A 17,463-nucleotide genomic window follows, 5' to 3' on the forward strand; every position below is an offset into this window, starting at 1 on the left:
CAATTGGATGCTCTCTTTATATGTTGGCCCTGCAGTGGATTGGCACCAGCAACCCTGTGACCCTTATGTTTAGAACAGAAGGAGGAGTAGGTTATGAATTGTTTAATTGATTGCCTTCCTTCCTTGCATGGCATTAATGCACCACCATGGTGTCATTGCCATATAATTCTCAGAATTATATGATGCAGTTTTTTTAATTTAGGTGTATGTTTTTAACCCATAAAGTGTCTTTTAATATCCATATAAGATGAATCTAAATTAAATTTAGGGACATGGATGTGGTGGGTTATTTTATTATTATTTTTTTGTTTTGCTTTTGGTACATGCATTATAGGCATATACAACATTTTGCTGCATGTTGGAACAACAAAAGCCAACTTCCCATGTATGAGCATGAAGCAAGCGTTAGTACACTTTATCAATCCATATAAATTATCAAGTTCATCCCTCTTAAACCTAAGCTCCCACATTTATCGTGCAATTGACTCTCAACTTGCTCCAGTCCAGCTTCCAGATGTCCTATACACAAGGACCATTGAGATTTTTGAAGATTTCTGAGCCATAAGTGCATCAGAAACTCTCATGATTCATGGTTGATGTTTTCAAAATGTCTCCTCCAAAACTGAATGTTTCAGAACTTTGAAATTAGTCCTCATGTAAACTATGGAAGTCATTAGAAAATGGTGTTGAAACATGGCGTTCTTTTACAGGGCAAATCAATGTTGGGAAACAAAATCTCTCAGAATGAAGTACATAACCAAGAAGAAGGCTGCTCACTGCCCTCGTGCTAACATACTTGTACTGAACACAATCCTAGGGTGAATGACATCAACTCTGCATGTGTGGAGTGACCCTATGTATTTTTGCTACGCGACCAGTTCCAGATGTTGTATTACATTAGAGCACGTGGTTAAAGAGAAGCTGTGTGATTTTTTTCCTTTCCTTTCCTTTCCTTTCTTTTCCTTTCCTTTCCTTTCCTTCCCCCCCTGGGTTCAAACTATGTCCCCAGATATTTCAAATGTATCTCTGAGACCCCCTCCCTGCAGGCTCAAGATCTCCCTGCTACGTCAGCTCACAACAAACAAAGCATTCTCTTGTAAACATCACAGACTCAGATGAGTTAAAAACTTTTAGTATATTCTTATCACACTTAAGTTTAAGTATCACACTTAAATAAAAGGATTGAAAAAAAAGAGTAAACATTGCATTTTCAATCCAGATACTGCATTAGCCTTAAGCCTTAAGCCTTATATAATAACCACTTTAATTACTGCGTAAATTACACATGTGCTTTAATACATACCCCAACATTACAGATACAGTATTTTCCTCGTCAGACGTGAGATGTGAAAGAAAATGATGGGTTTGAGAGTAAGATGAAAGCTTGGGCTGATTAAATTAAGGAAACTCCATGATAAAGCGGTTTGTCTAATGTCTCCTGATGCTTGCATGCTTAATGTTGAAGAGCAGTGGAGGCAGAGAAAGAATAAAGCATGGTACTTGCTTAGCTGTACCTCAAAGTAATGTACATGCATATATTTAGGTAGTTTATCTGTGTAGTCTAATTGACATAATGTGTCTGTATGCTATTGTTAGAGGAACAGTCCATTTACATCAACTAGACAGGAGAAGGCCTTCGGGGGAACATTCTCCACTTTCAGATAATTGTTCTCCAAGTGGAGTGTCATCAAGGTGGAGCCGGAATTTTGCGGGTGGCACACTCCCCACTGCCTCACCAGCCTGAAACCACAACAAAACACACATATTCAGTGCTGCTTATCTCAGGGAACATATACCATACAGTTGCTATATGACAAACATGGGGTTGATGTTCTATTAAATGCATAGTCAACCCAGTGTTGTCATCTGAGTGAAATACTGAGTCCACAGAGTCTGAGAGTCACCATAAAAAAAAGTTCTCAAGTTGAGTCACCGTTACCTGAGTCTGAGTCAGCCACGCTGTCATGTTCTAAGACTGAGCTGACACCAAGGGCGTAGGTTTGGTTACAAGACTGGTGAGGACACTGCGCCGCTGTGTTGTCAGAACAGCACATCTGTCCCGTCTCCTCTGTGACTCCCTCTTTCTGCTCGACAGTGATGCGTTCACTGACGCTCGCTCCCTCTTGCTCTCCTCTCACAGCATTCATACTTACGTACACATTGCCCTGTCTCTAATATTGGTAGGTAACCGAAATATAATGGTCCGTACACAAACCTACACCCTTGACACACAAATGTAATGGTTTTACATTAAACACAAGTGACACAATTGTCACTATTTCCATAATTCCACATAACCACACGTGTATTACAGCAGTAAATGTGAAGGTGCATATTGTATGATAAAATTAATAGTTTACAATGTTGTCAAGGATGAAACATCCAACATATGCCGCATAACATGTACATGGTTTGATTGTATGAAAAAGATGAATTAACCTTAATGTTAATTTCACTTTGAATTAAAGTCATTTAATGAGATCCTGGGTCATTGAAACTGGTGACTGGGGACTTCATCCGACAAGTACACACATAAGGCCGTTTGTCGATGTCTAAGTTATTCCTCATTGTCTTTGGGCAGAGGAAAGGAACTGGGCTTGTACCTGGAGGATCAGTGGTCCAATACCTGGTACGTGTCAAAGGGCTGGGGTGCCACTGAGCAAGGTACCCAAATCCCCCATTGCTGCCCATCACTGGATGGGTTAAATGAAGAGGCAAATTCACGATCACTAATTGGTGTGTGTGCGAAAACGGCTCATTCTAGTTCTATAAACAGGAATGAGATTAGACTTAAAGAATGGTTCTCGCGTCAATACTGGGCTGTGAGACGACGAAATGCACACATTGTTTTGGGCTGCTTACCATGATGCAAGCTCATGCTCATGTTTACCATTGCTTTGGCAGTCAGTATTACTCAATTGTTGTGACAATACAGATGAACACTGTCCTACCTGATCTGGTTGTTGTCCAGTCTCAACACCTGCAGATTCTTCAACTGTCGAATGCAGTGAGGGACCTCGTTCAGACGATTGTTGTCCAGTAGGAGCTCCTTCAGGGAGCGGAACGTACCTACGAAAGAGTGCCGCTCGATTCCCTCATTGCTCACGAAGTTGTAGGACAAACCGAGGAACTGCAGGCCGGGCCGCAGGTGACGGAAGGTGAAGGCGCGTATGTGACGGATACTGTTGTGTTGGAGGCTCAGGTTTTTAAGGCGACCAGGCAGATTCATGGGCACAGAGGTGAACTGGTTGTTAGACAGATCGAGATCCTCCAGGGACCTGAGGAGAAAGAGAGGAATGACATACATCAGTTAAAGCTGCCTGTTCTCATTCCAAGAGTGACGTCCCTCATGCCTCGCCTTACAAACAGGGTACCTTCTGAAAGAGACGCACAGGTCGGTGTATTTAGACGCTCAAAGCAGCTGCTATGAGTGTCCACATTTCAAACTCACTGTGAACTTAAAGCCGGTGCTAAGTAGTCACTGACAAATGATTTATTTTTATGGAAATGCTGATAATATCAATAAAACAAATGTCTGTCTAAGAGTGAGTCAACAGTGAATATGCACTAAGTCGAACCTGGATCTATATCCTAGCCTCAGTCTTTTTCTTGGCCTTAACCTTAACCTCAGTTCTATCCTGGTCCCTAATCTTAATCCTAACCTCATACATTATGTCAGAATTATGGGTCAGAACGATGAAGAGAAAAAAAACCCAACACGGGATACATTTTTTGAGCACAGTAACCTGTATGGAACCTCCCACTTCAAAAATGCTGAATGAACCCTTAAAAATAGGGTGGTGGTGGATTATCTCCACAGAACTCCACAAAGAGGTGGTTTTCTCTGCTCATGAGGTATCTTAACAGGGCATTTCTTCACACAAACAGCTAAGTTTGTCTGTGAAGAAATGCCCTGCCCCCTCATTAAACTTGTTCAAGAGGTGATATAGAACGCCACAACAGTGCATGCGTGGCTGTGGTGGACATTTAAGTTCCTCTCCTCTGCGCACTGTAGGCTGCGGAAATGTTGTCAGCACTTGGAGGACCAACAAAGCCCAATTTCTGTGTGTGCTTCTCTCTAACGCAGGAGCCAGTGTGGCACAGCAGTACAACATGTGGAAGTCGGAACTGGCTCACAAGCCATTTATTATCACTGGCCAGCATAAAATTCTCTCCCTGCAAAGCCTTCCATTTTGCCACATCCTCTCGCAGTGCCAAATAAGCCATTTTGCGTCACTATGCATTCCTTTATAAAACCTCCCCATTCAACTGAAACGACTTCAGGTGCGCCAACTACACTGCTCTGCACAATGATGCCATTTATAATGATAGTAATGATACGTTTCATTTGAATTGCTTGTTATCTATACAACGTTAGATAATATAGCATTTGTAATGCAGGAATAGAATGAAATCCATAACATTAAAGCATTATCAGAAGAACAATTTATGATAATTATGTTTGTAAAATCCTCTCTGGTCTTCTCAGCTGAAGCGCAATAATCTGGATGTACACATAATTTATTCTTTTGTTATCCTTATTAATCCTAATAATGGGATTCATACCCCATAATTATTCTTTAATGTTTTCTAGTCTTGATGACCACTCAAAGCTGCTGCACACTATAGTATTCACACCCATCCCACATAGACTAGCGGAGCCAGGAATCGAACCCACAACCTTTGAGTAGAAAATATGAATTAGCGTAGAGAACTACTTTTTTTACACAGCCTTGCTGTTGGTTTTTGTTTAGCCCCTTTAGTGGACTGTTCATCCTGGATTTATATTATAAATATTATATATATATATATATTATATTTATATTTTTTTGATTCATTAAAATGACCTTCCTATATATAGCCTAACAGTGATAACTTACATGTAGCTAAAATATTTGTTTATGGTATTTATGTTGAATTCAGTGGTATAATGTCATGTGTTTGTATAGTTGATATTCAGATTTGTTTTATTATGTTGATATATGCTTGAGGAGAGAGAACGAGAAAAAGAAGGAGAGACAGAGTCAACTGTTTACACACACACACACACAGGGAGACGGGGGAGAGAGAAAGAGCCACTGTGAGTGTGTGGAGACTCCTGTGTTTAATTTAGACACACACTGCCTCTCTCTGTGAAGAAAAAATGTCTGATGTTAGATTGTGAATTAGTCATGCTATCTGTGACCGCAGTAATCCTGTTGTTCAGCAGCATTTCACTACTGCTAAACTCTCGTACCTGGCTGCAAATGTTCATTTCAAGACGGTGTTACCTTGAATTAGGTAAAGAGTGATGTGTAATCATCCTCACGCAGCACAGTCATGTTCATCACACACATCTGACTGTCTGCTCGCACCACCACCACCCGCTGCAGGAGGGGCTGCATCGGGGTAAAGACTACCCTGCTCTCACTGGGTTCTGACCCATGTCACTCTGCAGTAGACTGGGATCCTAGGAGCCAGAGGCGGGCCCTTCTGTCAGTGTGCCAAGATTTTGTGCAACATCAGCAGATGTCTTGAAAGCGATGATAGCCATCTACCCGAGCTACAGAAAAGTGCTTACGCACATACAGTATGCGTGGTTGTTGATTTCCACATGTTGGCAAAAATAGTTAACACACCCAGAGCCACACAAACTAAACACAGAGCAGGGGTGAAATTACGGAGTTCAGGAAAACATACAACCATAATCTCTTAGCTGCGGTATCAAATTATTTTGTAAATTATTGATGTAAATGTGAGATGCTAGCAGTTCAATGTAGTCGCCCCAGCTCCCTGTAACCTCCACTTAAACCTACAACCCCCAAATCTCAGCAAGAGGCAAAACACGGATTTTTCACATGGAACACAGTGCTGCACTAACCCAAACCAGCACTGTGCTGTTTATTATTATTTAAGACAATTTTGTTGTCATTATTTTGCTTCTCCGTTTCACTCCCTTGCTTTTCCCCACTTGTCTCTTATAAAGTTAGGGTTGGAGATGCTGGGAAAACTTTTCGAGCAGGCTACATTTTGAATCCAAAATTCCAAGCCCCTCTGTTCAGTCTTCCCTCCGAAGCTACGCCTCCAGAGCACAGGAACACACAATGCTTGTTCACGGAAAGCGCTGGTTTCACACGGACTCGCAAGCACTGCGCAGCATCGGGAACTTTCGGTACTTTATACTCTCAAAAGATCACAAAGACATAAAGTTAACCTTTAACCTTTAAAACAAAGCCCACTTTGCAGCCCTTTCTAGGCTTGCAGTTGTCACCATCGTTCAAACACAGCACCGATGTTCACTCTGGTCTTGGATCGCTGTGCATCAGCCTTTTTCTTGACAGTAGCGTTCCAAAAAAACTGTCTTTCGTTTGCGACCAACACCTGTTGTTGGCACCTTTTCCATGAATGGATGGTGGATTTATTGGTCTTTCCATTCCAGAGCTGACTGATATGTTTCCTTTTTGTGACATCGCCCACCCTACCTTTAACTGACACCAAACTAACACATAGAAGCAGCAGCAGACCAGCAGATTTTGGTGTGGGAGTGAGCAGTTTACAAAAATGAATTTCTTGTTTTTTAAATTTTACTTCTTTTACTGCAAATTGAACCATCTCTCTTTTTAATATTGACTATAAAATCTTGGCTAAAGTATTAGAACTATGGCGCAAATCGGTCAAGCTGAACATCATATCTCTTGACCAAACCATGTTCTGGAAAAACCTTCTCAATATTCGTCACCTTCTTAATCTTCTTTCCTCCTACGCATCCACTGGAACCCCAGAGGTGGTGGGCTCCTTGGATGCGAAGAAGACTTTCGTTATGGTGAAGTGGAGATATCTATTTGAGGATCTCAAGAGGTTTTGCATTGGTTCTAATTACGTAACACTTATATTTTTCACCCAAGGCTTATATTTCACACTTGGAAGGAGAACTGGCCAGGGGTGCCAATTGTGTCCTTCACTATTCCCAAATAATTTTCACCTTACCTGTAAGTTAAATAAATAAATAAATCTTTTTTTTTTAAAAAGTAAATACATAAAATCTGTTTTTTCTTCTGTCTGCTGTGGCAGCTATGTTTTCAGTGTTAGTGAGACTCTGTGTCTCCAGCTGGTTCTGGGTGCAGGGAACATGCCGGGGGCTACCATAGAGCACAGTGCCCTAGATCAGGTTAAATTGTATTAATTCATGCTATGGTCTATGCAACACACATAACCCCAAGTTGCTCCTGGCGGTCGTGCCGGCAGCTTGTGAACATGTGTGAACGATTGTGTGATCAAAAAAGGACTGGACATTCACGCGCTCTATGAATGTGTGAATGGAATACAATGGCACTATCTAAGATAACACGGTTTCATAATCTCCTTTGTCAGATATTCCCTGTATATTTATTCTGAAATTTGGATTTACAGAACTTCCTCTTGTAAAGTCATTCAGTTTTATCAGTGCGACCCAAAGTCTCTACTTTTGTCTCCTCTGAATTCTCTTTTCCTCAGCTTTTCCTGGATCTCCTACTGTGGCTTACAGCAAAGATTGCTATAATTAAACAACACACACACACACACACAGGTTTGTGTGGCTATCCTTTTTAGGACTCTACATAGACATCCATTCATTTGAACAGCCTAACCAACGCATTACCCCTAACCTTAACCAAAACCAACAAATGCTTAACCCTAACCTTATCACAGTCAAATCTTAGCCCAAAACATAAACAGTTCCTTAGAAATGAGATTCTGCCTGATTAGGACCTTGTTTTGATCAATTTGAGGCAACTGGTCCCGATAAGGTCGGTGTTTATGGCAGAACAGTCCTATAGAGGTATTTACAAACATACATTCATGTGCAGGCACACTATACACTATACCAGTCTACCCTCTTGTGGCCTTTAGTGGGGTTGGATGGATGGATGATGGACGGATGGACAGACATACTTGAGATGGCGCCAGGCTTGGTCAACAACACGTTGCTCATGCAGGAGGTTGTGATTCAGATCCAGAACCTTTAGATTGCTGCAGCCCCTGAGCGGCTCTTCTGACAGCTGAAGAATCTGATTTCCTTTCATTCTCAACTCCTATGTGGGGAAAAAAAAAGAGAGACAAATACCTGACCCGTTGCATTCAAATGGGGCTGTCTAAAATATCTCACTACCTCAGGCATTAAGGTTATCTGACAAAATTCTGTATGTAATGATGATTTAATAAAAAAAAAAAAAAAGGACACTTTCCACGTGTGTATTGATCCCCTGTAAGCCTGAACTTTGCAGTGAAATTATATAAAGGCTGGACAGACTCATAATAAAGCTAGCTCGGCCCATGTGACCCAGTGGAGATAGTGGGAGAGGGGAGGATGAGATTCAAACTATCATCTGTGATGGACAACCTCTACCACTCCTTACAGGACACCATCACAGTTCTGGGCAGCGTCTTCAGTGACAGACTGAAACATTGACCGTCTAATAAAGGACTATTTTGGTACCACAAGGGACACCATGGTTGTCTCTTGTCTTTTCATCTAAAGAAAGTAGTAATTAACTAAAACTCTTTCAAACTTTTTTTTTGCATATTCCACTGAGGTTGCAGCCACCCGCCTGCTCTTGGTTGCCTCTCAGTGAAGGGAGTGCAGTTACCTGTATGTACCTGTATATAGCATCACCTCATAAATCCTGAACTGTCCATTTAAGGAGCAGGATTTCACTACGGATTTCAGTGAAGTTATATCAGTGCACCTGCAGAGACGATGGAAGGCCCATCGGGAGGTAACGGAAGCGATTGTTGTCCAACTGCAGTCTCTGAAGCTTCTTCAAAGGTTTGAAGGTGAGCGGTGACACACTTCCCTCATGGAGAATGTTCTCCTGTAGCTCCAGAGTCAACAGGTTCGTCAGACCTAGAAGGCAATAATCAACACAATTGAGATCTCTTTCTCGAATACACCTGCTACCCAACTGTTCCTGGTCTTGATCTCGGCCTTTCCTCTCTCCCCTTCTCTCCTCTCCATCCCTCCCTCTCCTTTCTCTCCTCTCTCCTATTCCAACTGTTTGCCGCAGATGGCCATACACTTTGAGTCTCATTGTATTCCTGTTGGGTCTCTCTATAATAGATCTTGACCTTACTATATGAAGTGCCTTGAGATGTTTGTTGTGAATAGGTGCTATACGCGGCCACACGGATGGTGTAGCATGTTTGCTCCCAGTTCTCCACTTCCTCCCACAGTCCAAGTACATGCAAAATGGGGATTAGATAAATTGGACTGTAAATTGACCGTTAGGGGTGAAAGTGAATGGTTGTTTGTGTCTGTGTGGCCCTGCACTGGACTGTCAATCTGTCCGGGGGCTGCCCCCCCCCCCCATTGCCCTATGTCAGCTGGGATTGGCACGAGCAATGCGGTTTTTTCTCAGACAGAATTCCTACCTTTGAAAGAGTCCTCGGTGAGTGTTATAAGCCGGTTGTTGTTGAGATTAAGCTCAGCAAGCGATGGCGGCAGCAATGTCGGGATCCTGGTGAGCTGGTTTCCATCTAGGTTCAGCTTCTTCAGAGAGGTCAGACTCTACATGTCATTGCAGCAGAGAGAGAGAGAGAGAGAGAGAGAGAACACCAACCGGGGTCACAAGATAAAACATACAAAATAGCAACTTTTCTAAAAAAGACATAATTTTACATTCCAACCTGCCAAGCGGGACAAAATCACAGTGCATCTCCTCCATGTAATCTATCATGTTTTTGTTGTTTTTTTCATAAAAGCTGCTCTGTGTGGCTCCTCTGTGAAGGCTGCTGTGGTCGGTGTGTCTCAAGTAAGAGCAGTGGACTGCATCTTTTGCAGTATCCCTTTCGCCAGGCCGTCGGCCCTCTGTTATTACTCGGATGCCAGAAGAAATTGTAGGGGGAAAAAAAACCTCTATAAATACATTTCTTTTATTCTCTCCATCATTGGCTGGGGTGGTTTTTCTACAGGTTCCTCCAGCCAATACTGTGAGAGTATGTGAATGGTGGCGCGTAATGAATGGTCAGAGTGCGGTAGGCTGCCTCAGTGTGGGCAGGATCTGTGTCAATTAGAGGTTAGACCAGAGGTTATTCTTAGACAGGATTAGTTAATGCAATTTGTGTTGCTCTTTTATTACTGTAATGACACAGGACGCAGTCTCCAGTTTATTTTAATTAGATGCAAAGTGCACTTGTAAAACTGACTTATAACTCACAAATTCTTTCATTCAAAGTTTCTTTTATGTAAATATCGCGTCATTTCAACCCACATCACCAAGAGTAGTACTGGTCCTAGGTATAATCCCTATAGTTGACTGGTGAGTCTCATCTCAAGGACATTTTGGGATGGAGGATCCCTGTCCTGATATCCTCCGGCCAGATGAGCACAGACAGAAACACGCACTTTATATAGGGCTCTCTCTCCCTCTCGAAAGGGCTCAGCCCATAATGACATGGTTGTATTTTTTTTCCGTTAAATTTTAGATTCATTCTCTCCTTTCTTGGTAGTGCTGGCAGCTGACACCGATGGTGGAACAGCAGCATGAGGTGAAGTGTACATGCAGAGTACAACGGTCAATAGGAGGAGCTCTCTTTCTCCCACTGAGCTGCCATGTCACAGGTCAAACTCTTCCTTCACAGGGTAGATTTCCCCGGGGCTGACAGATTTTCCCAAGTTGATCTGTGTTATGGTGAAAGCTTATTATGGAATTATACATTTTATAGGATTATTGGTAAACTGGGTTTTCATTTAAGGATTTAAATCCTGGCTTTCTTTTCAATCCAAAAATAGGCTGGTTGCTGGCACTTTTATGTTGGTCTTGGACTACCGAGATCTTCTATACATATATACGCCTCCATCCCGGAGTTTACATGCCCTCGACACTGTGTATCACGAGGCCCTGAGGTTTATCGCCAACGTGCGATCTCTCACTCATCACTGTTTGACACATGAGCGTGTTGCTTGGAATTCTTCGTCTACACATGTAGACTAAAACATTGGTGGATGTTAATTGACAAAGCTATTCTCGGTCTTCTCTCCTCCTACCTGTTGACTTTTCCGAGGGTTTTATTTCACCGTCTGTCCCAAGGGTCAGAAATGAATTGGAAAAGAAGGCGTTTATGTTTGCTGCTCCCTTTGCCTGGAATGACCTGCAGAAACTTACAGGCGTGGTCTCACTGCATATATTTAGGAGAACACTGAACGACTTGGAGGCAGACACATCTGTCTGTAGAGGCTTTTGCTGATTTATAGGTTTTTTTTTATGATTCTCTGGGGTTTTATGATAATATGATCCTTAAAACTCTCAACTACATTGAGATTTTTAATCTCTATGTAGTTTTTTCCTGGTTAAATAAAGCTGAAATAAAAAATAAAGGCAAATAAAATGATTATCTTTCTTTCTTTTCGGTTTTTCTTTGAAATAACATAAAGTGTTTTCTTGCAGTTGACTAGACAATTGAGTTCAAGTGTTGACAATAGTAATAATACTGGCCAAAGGAACTCAACATTATGTGTGTACTTTCATTTCTCATGTGAGTGAATGCAACCCACAAATATTTCCCTGTGTTCCTCCTGAGAAAGAGGACTATTTCATTCAATCTCAACGCCGATTGGCTTTTGTAACACTGCATGTGAACCCTGCCTTGTCTATGATAGAAATGATATTTGATATCACACCATAACTATATATACAGTTCTCTGGTTGTAAAGTACGGCATCTACAGGTGGGTACAGAAGCGACTGCCAGTTGTGTTGGAGAGCAGGTACAAAGCGACAGTGGTACAGTGTTACTCACAGACAGAGGCTGTTCACTGAAGGACTCTTCGTACAGTTGGTTTTTGCTCAGGTCCAGTGTGTCAAGGTTGGGGAGACCGGAGAAAGACTGTGCTGTGAAGCCGCTCAAGTGGTTCTCTTTAAAGTTAAATACATTGTATGTGATGTACAACATGTGATATGCAGTGTATTTGGGGAAAAAAAAGGAAAAGGAAACAATGGAGACACACACACACACACACACACACACACACAAACACACCTGCCAAGTCCAGCTTTGTGGCCTCCAGGTTGTACATTTCTGGTAGGTGAGTCATACCAAGACCTCTGCAGCTGATTTCTCTGCCAGTTCTCTGACACCCACTGGCAAGTGTCTCTGTGAAGGGGCCGGGGGTTTCTGTTTGATTGCTTGGAGCTTCAGTGGCAGACTCCTCTACTTCCTCTTCGTTTTCCTCACCTCCTTCCTCCTCTCCTTCCTCTTCTTCTCCTCCTTCTTCTTCCTCCTCCTCGTTTTCCTCATCCTCTTCCTGACAGAAAATTGCAGTAAAGCATTACATGACAGACAGTTCAAAGTGAAAATTGTACAAAAGTAAAGCAACCTCTTCTTCATCATCATCGTCGTCGTCGTCATCATCGTCATCATCATCGTCATCATCATCATCATCATCTTCCTCTTCCTCCTCCTCCTCCTGTTTTTTCTCTTGATCCATCAGCCTCCTCCTCTCAGTGTGAAGCTCACTCAGTATGCCCATGAGAGAGGTGGATCCCTGCTCTCCTTTCCCCTGCTTCCCCCAGCCCATGAGCAGTGGCCCGATGCCTGCCTACAGCAGCCAAGGAACCACCAATATTAAAAAAAATCATGACCAAGCAAATTGTAAAAATGTATGATTTTCTGTATTTGTCTAGTCATACAAATCTGTAAGTATTGGGGTCCACGAGCGCTGCAAGTTTCTTCCTCCACCAGGCGTTTCTCTTTCTTCTACCGGCGTGCAGAGTCTTTAGCTCCTCCATCTCCTCCTCTGCCTCCATGCTGTGAAGCTCATTCTTGCCGTCTTCATCGCAGAGATGGCATCAAACGGAGCAGAGAGAAAGAGTTAATTGTCTCAGCTGAATAACTCAAAAATGATCTGTTTTTAAAGCCTTTTTTTTGTTTTATCCCGGTTATCAAGAATTATGAAGCATTTCCACAATCAAAACTCTGATGTACTCATCTACACATTCATTTCCTCTCGATTAAACTACTCCCTCTTCTCTGGTATACTTTAAATCAATCTCATGCCTGCAGCAATTACAAAACACAGCAGCAATTAAACAAAAATAAATAAACAATGCTTCTTTAAGGTGGGATTTGTGACCCCGCTGGCAGCCATGTTTTCACTGAGAGCGAGCCTAGAGTGCTCATCAGAGGTGCGCATTGTACGGGGGGTGCACACAGCACACAGGATTGACAATACCTCAGTATCTTACACAACCACATTTCAAAAAAAACCTTTACTATCCCTAAATAAAAGCAGTTTTATTTAGGAGCATGCAGACAGAAAGAGAAGCTTACCAGCATCAGAGGTTGCAGTTGAGTTTGTCAGTTGATCCAACAAGGTCACCACTCTATCTTCTGGAAAATCATCTGCCGTTTTTAATACAGGTGTCTCAGAATAAGTTTGAGCATCCGTGTCCTGTGAGGAGTTTAGGCTTAGTCCTGACAAAAACATGCCACTCAGACAAACGATCACGATCCATGTTCTCGGTGTCTGCATTTTAGGACTTGTGGTCAATTCAAGTTGGAGGGAGAAAAAAAAGGTCCACCACAAAGCTGAGGCAGTGAATCCACAAGACGTGTAGGCAATGATGCCAAAGAGAAACGGAGTAGCAGTTTCAACAAGTCTACAGCAGAGGATAAAGCCTTTCACATTATTTACCCTGGAAAAAAGTGTTGCTAATGCTATTACACTATACTATATTACTATATTACACGTCTCCTTCTCAGAGTGAAACCAAAAATGAAGACACAGTGAAATGCCAAGGGATAAAATAGACAGAAAGCTCTCACACTGTTAATAAGGGCCCTCGTTCATCATGCCGTGAAATACGCAGACCCGCCCTGCTCCTCCTTGTCTACTCTGTCTTTCGTAACCGTCTGCTGGCACAAGGTGAAAAGAAAGACAGAGGTTTATGGTGAAGAACAGACACTAGAACACAATAAGTTTCATACATCTGTGATAGATTCTTGTGAGACACTGCAAGGTGTGTATGTAGGACATGGACGGAATAGATAGACAGTTCAGGTCGGAGTCCACCCCTGTGTGGCTAAGCTCCACTGGCGTCTACGTATGAAAACAAACACGACCCCAGAGAGACAGACAGGTCGGACATTACATTCTGTGCATACATGCTTAAAGCTTGTACTCTCAACTGAGTGGTGTCCTCACACTCGACGCCAACCCAAGCAAGTGCCACCGGCTGTGTGGTGAGCCAACGGGCTGAAAACCTGCTGACAGTGACTCTTTATTTGCTCAGTTACCACGCATGCACACACAAAATATGTTGAGATGTACATTATATGGATGTTACAATACGCCAGACATAAGTGTCACTGAGATGAGATTTATTTATGAAGGAAGTTAAGAAATGATGCATCAGTTCTTGATAAAAAAACAAAACAAAACAAACAACGACTTACTTTTACCTTCTTGCTTGCTCACCAGCAGAAAAGACAGCAACACTAGAAGACATACAGTACACATGTGACAAGAGGGGGTTAAAATAGTCAGTTTTGATATTACAGAGACAACATACAGATAAAAAAGGTTATACAAAGGTCAGGCAAATGAATGTAGAAAGAGGTTAATGAGGGTTAAACTAACAGAATTCTCATTACATTCCACAAAGAAAATATACAACAAAACATGGCACAAGATATACAAATTAGAAATTCATAAGGTGGATGAAAGTTGTCAATAACATGCAATGTTAAAGCAAAACTGATTTATTCCTAAGGAATTGTAAACCAGAAGTGGAGGTGTATATATATGGACAATGACGTCAGAAGAAAGAAAATCATTCTGTAGCAGAAAGGGACCAGATTCAAGGGCCCTTGACCTGGACAATCCTGGAGGAAACTGGCTCCGTCCTATAACACAGGGAATAACACAGCACATGTCTGTGGAATGTTTCAGTTTAACACCGTCACAGTCAGATGAGTTATCAGAGACTGGCCATGTTTACAGCTGCTATGTAACTAAAGCCTTAAAGGAATACTTCACTGATTTGCATTTAGCTTTGTATTACTAGAATTACTAGTATTTTCAAGAAATTGTGCTTCCCAAACTCAGTTTCCCCTCAGTTGAGAAATATCTTCATTCTTTTCTCTGTTATGTGTCCACAAGTGACACTTGGTCCTGTTAGCATAACTGTTAGCAAAGATGGTGGACACTGTTTACATTCTGGGAATGAGGTCCAAAGCCTCGGACCAAGGCTGGGACCAAGTGTCACTGGTGGGCACCTAACAAAGAAAAGAGTATAGATATTTCCTGGTTGGGAAGCACAATTTTTTTTAAAAAATACTACCCGTATTCTAGTAATACAAAGCTAAATGCAAATCAGAGAAGTACATCCAATACATGCAGCGACTGTTGACTTTACTAAGTGGGCTTCATAGGATAAGACAGATCTTTACTAGTCCCACTGTTACATTCTGCCCACTCTGCTTGTTCCACAGGTGCCTCCAATTCAACTGTCATGTTGTGCAGATAAAAAGCTGGGACGGGCCATGCTGATGGCCTGTGAGCCACCGAGTGGTGCGTTTCTGTGCAGCTTACGAAGCTGCGTGTTTTCTTACCCTTTGTTCGCAACAGTGCGTGCGATACTTAATTCATTGTAAATAAACGTTTTATAGACTGTACCGGTCGTCTCTGCCTTTCTTCTTTGAAAATATCCCGAGGTTTATAATACATTGTTACTCCCCTCATCACCTGGACACCCACAATGGGGACACTCACAGTAAAAGGGCTACAACAAGCACAGTGTACTTGGTGTCCATAGCACACACCTTTAAGAAAAAAACAAAACAAAATAAAAGCAGGGAGAAGTAACATTAAAGGAAAAAAAAAGTTAAGTAAAGGGTGATGCTTCAACAGGCTGCCACTTGGAAGGTGCCATTTAAAATGGCCACTAGAGAAGAAACACAATAAGACACAACTAAAAATACGAGAGACTGAAGGAATGTCTGGGTCATAAATGTATCCTTGTGCTCCTGATGTGCTTCCCTCTGAAATGTGTATGTGCAATGGAGCAGTTGGAGCTTGGCTCACACTTCAAACTGTATGCAGCCTCACTTGGTGAGTGAACTGCTTAATGTTTTGTTAACCAGTCATTGTCTTTTGATGTTTCATAGTTGTACAGTTTCGGCTGGAGCTGGGCTTTTGGCCGCACGTCAGCCACTGTGCATCTACGTGGCTCTGTCAGCAACCTTCACTGCAGTGTGCGTGTGGTGAGCAAAACACAGTCGCGACCTAAACATGGATTGGAACGCCAGCTTCCTTCTGTACTTTCTAATCACCATAACTGCACAATAAATACAACGGTAACATACAAGTGACCAAACCACAAAGTGGACTGCATCAAACAAAAATGGTCACTGTAGTCAACTACTGACCTGAAAATGGAGTACAGTTACCACAAAATAAAGGTCACTGTGGTGTCGTGGTTATCACTGTTGCTTCACAGCAAGAAGATGCTGGGTTCAATTCATGATCTGGGACTTTTCTGCGTGTAGTTTGGTTTCCTCCCGCCATCAAAACAGGAAAACAGGTTAGAAAGTTTTCACACACATTCAGCCCGGTTGGTCCATGGTGACGTTCTCAGATGCTGTGGCTCTGACCTCACATTGTCGGTTGTATAATGTCAGTAAAGATCCTTTCCTTTAAAAAACAAGTGGCCACACAAAAAGATCAAAGTTATTTTGGAATGTGCAAAAAAACTGAGGAAACAAGCAGAAAAGAGGCACCAAACCAATCAGGATGGAGCTAAGCGTAGCTAGTATTCAATGAATTGCCAAGCTTGAGGTGACTAATGATGAACTCAGTGACCACCACGTATAGTCAATGACATGGCCCCCCCAACCCGGATTACCACCATAAATAAAGAAAGGCAAAATAATAAAGTGGCAAGGTTGTGACAATCAACAGAGGACACAGATGGCACAAATAAAAAGCCACTTAAATTACATAAATGAACACATTTAGACTCATGGATGTTCAGGGGCCTGTTGCATGAAACTAGAATAAAACTAGCCTCAAAACAGTTGCACGAAAGTTCCCAAGGCGATTTATTCTCTTCGGGTAGCACAACTAGGATTTGTCGATTCTGGTGATCTCTGCTCAGTCAGCTGTCAATCTGATCAGAAATTAACATGTTGGTTATTTTACTTCAGTGTTATTCACCTGCATTGAAACACGACAGTGATGCTTGTTATTATTGCAGTTGTTGAGAAGTTAGAAACAGATGAGGTTGTTAAGGTGGTTCCAATCAAGTCAGTGATGAGGGCAATATGGGCAGATAATTTGTCATGTGGGTTTCGGTAAATCGTGTCTTTATTTAGATGTCCCACATGTCCATTGAAATATAACAAAACGCCACTTACAAAAACAGAAAAATACTGTTTTAAAAAAAGTAGACTGTCAGAACATTTGTGGTGGGTTCACAGCTTGGGAAAGGTTTGAGGGAAGTCCACTGCA

General features: G+C 42.1%; 2 protein-coding genes across 2 annotated transcripts; both read right to left on the reverse strand.

Annotated features, from left to right (window-relative positions):
• Window positions 1-1,275: 1,275 nt before the first annotated feature.
• Window positions 1,276-12,280, reverse strand: si:dkey-32e6.6 (extracellular matrix protein 2). Its single transcript, XM_044037445.1, has 7 exons — window positions 11,994-12,280; window positions 11,754-11,869; window positions 9,388-9,523; window positions 8,706-8,863; window positions 7,912-8,051; window positions 2,952-3,278; window positions 1,276-1,740 (listed from the first exon to the last, which is right to left on the reverse strand). The coding sequence occupies exons 1-7, from the start codon at window positions 12,046-12,048 to the stop codon at window positions 1,593-1,595; spliced, it is 1,080 nt and encodes a 359-aa protein (XP_043893380.1). The 5' UTR covers window positions 12,049-12,280; the 3' UTR covers window positions 1,276-1,592.
• Window positions 12,236-13,674, reverse strand: LOC122776756 (nardilysin-like). Its single transcript, XM_044037446.1, has 3 exons — window positions 13,284-13,674; window positions 12,644-12,783; window positions 12,236-12,552 (listed from the first exon to the last, which is right to left on the reverse strand). Exons 1-3 carry the CDS (start codon window positions 13,483-13,485, stop codon window positions 12,283-12,285), a joined length of 612 nt encoding a protein of 203 aa, XP_043893381.1. The 5' UTR covers window positions 13,486-13,674; the 3' UTR covers window positions 12,236-12,282.
• Between the last annotated feature and the right edge of the window lie 3,789 nt (window positions 13,675-17,463).

Source organism: Solea senegalensis, linkage group LG11 (genome assembly GCF_019176455.1).
Source record: "Solea senegalensis isolate Sse05_10M linkage group LG11, IFAPA_SoseM_1, whole genome shotgun sequence".
Classification (NCBI taxonomy): domain Eukaryota; kingdom Metazoa; phylum Chordata; class Actinopteri; order Pleuronectiformes; family Soleidae; genus Solea; species Solea senegalensis.

What these genes read in the sequence shown, in the direction of transcription:
- si:dkey-32e6.6 (XM_044037445.1), bottom strand. Translation starts at nt 12,048, where the DNA reads ATGACTCACCTACCAGAAATGTACAACCTGGAGGCCACAAAGCTGGAC. An exon ending in CACAAAGCTGGACTTGGCAG is followed by an intron (nt 11,870 to 11,993) that starts GTGTGTTTGTGT and finishes TTAACTTTAAAG; the next exon opens with AGAACCACTTGAGCGGCTTC. An exon ending in CAAGCCTGGCGCCATCTCAA is followed by an intron (nt 3,279 to 7,911) that starts GTATGTCTGTCC and finishes CTTTCTCCTCAG; the next exon opens with GTCCCTGGAGGATCTCGATC.
- LOC122776756 (XM_044037446.1), bottom strand. Translation starts at nt 13,485, where the DNA reads ATGCAGACACCGAGAACATGGATCGTGATCGTTTGTCTGAGTGGCATG. An exon ending in AACTGCAACCTCTGATGCTG is followed by an intron (nt 12,784 to 13,283) that starts GTAAGCTTCTCT and finishes TCTGCGATGAAG; the next exon opens with ACGGCAAGAATGAGCTTCAC. An exon ending in ACCCCAATACTTACAGATTT is followed by an intron (nt 12,553 to 12,643) that starts GTATGACTAGAC and finishes TGGCTGCTGTAG; the next exon opens with GCAGGCATCGGGCCACTGCT.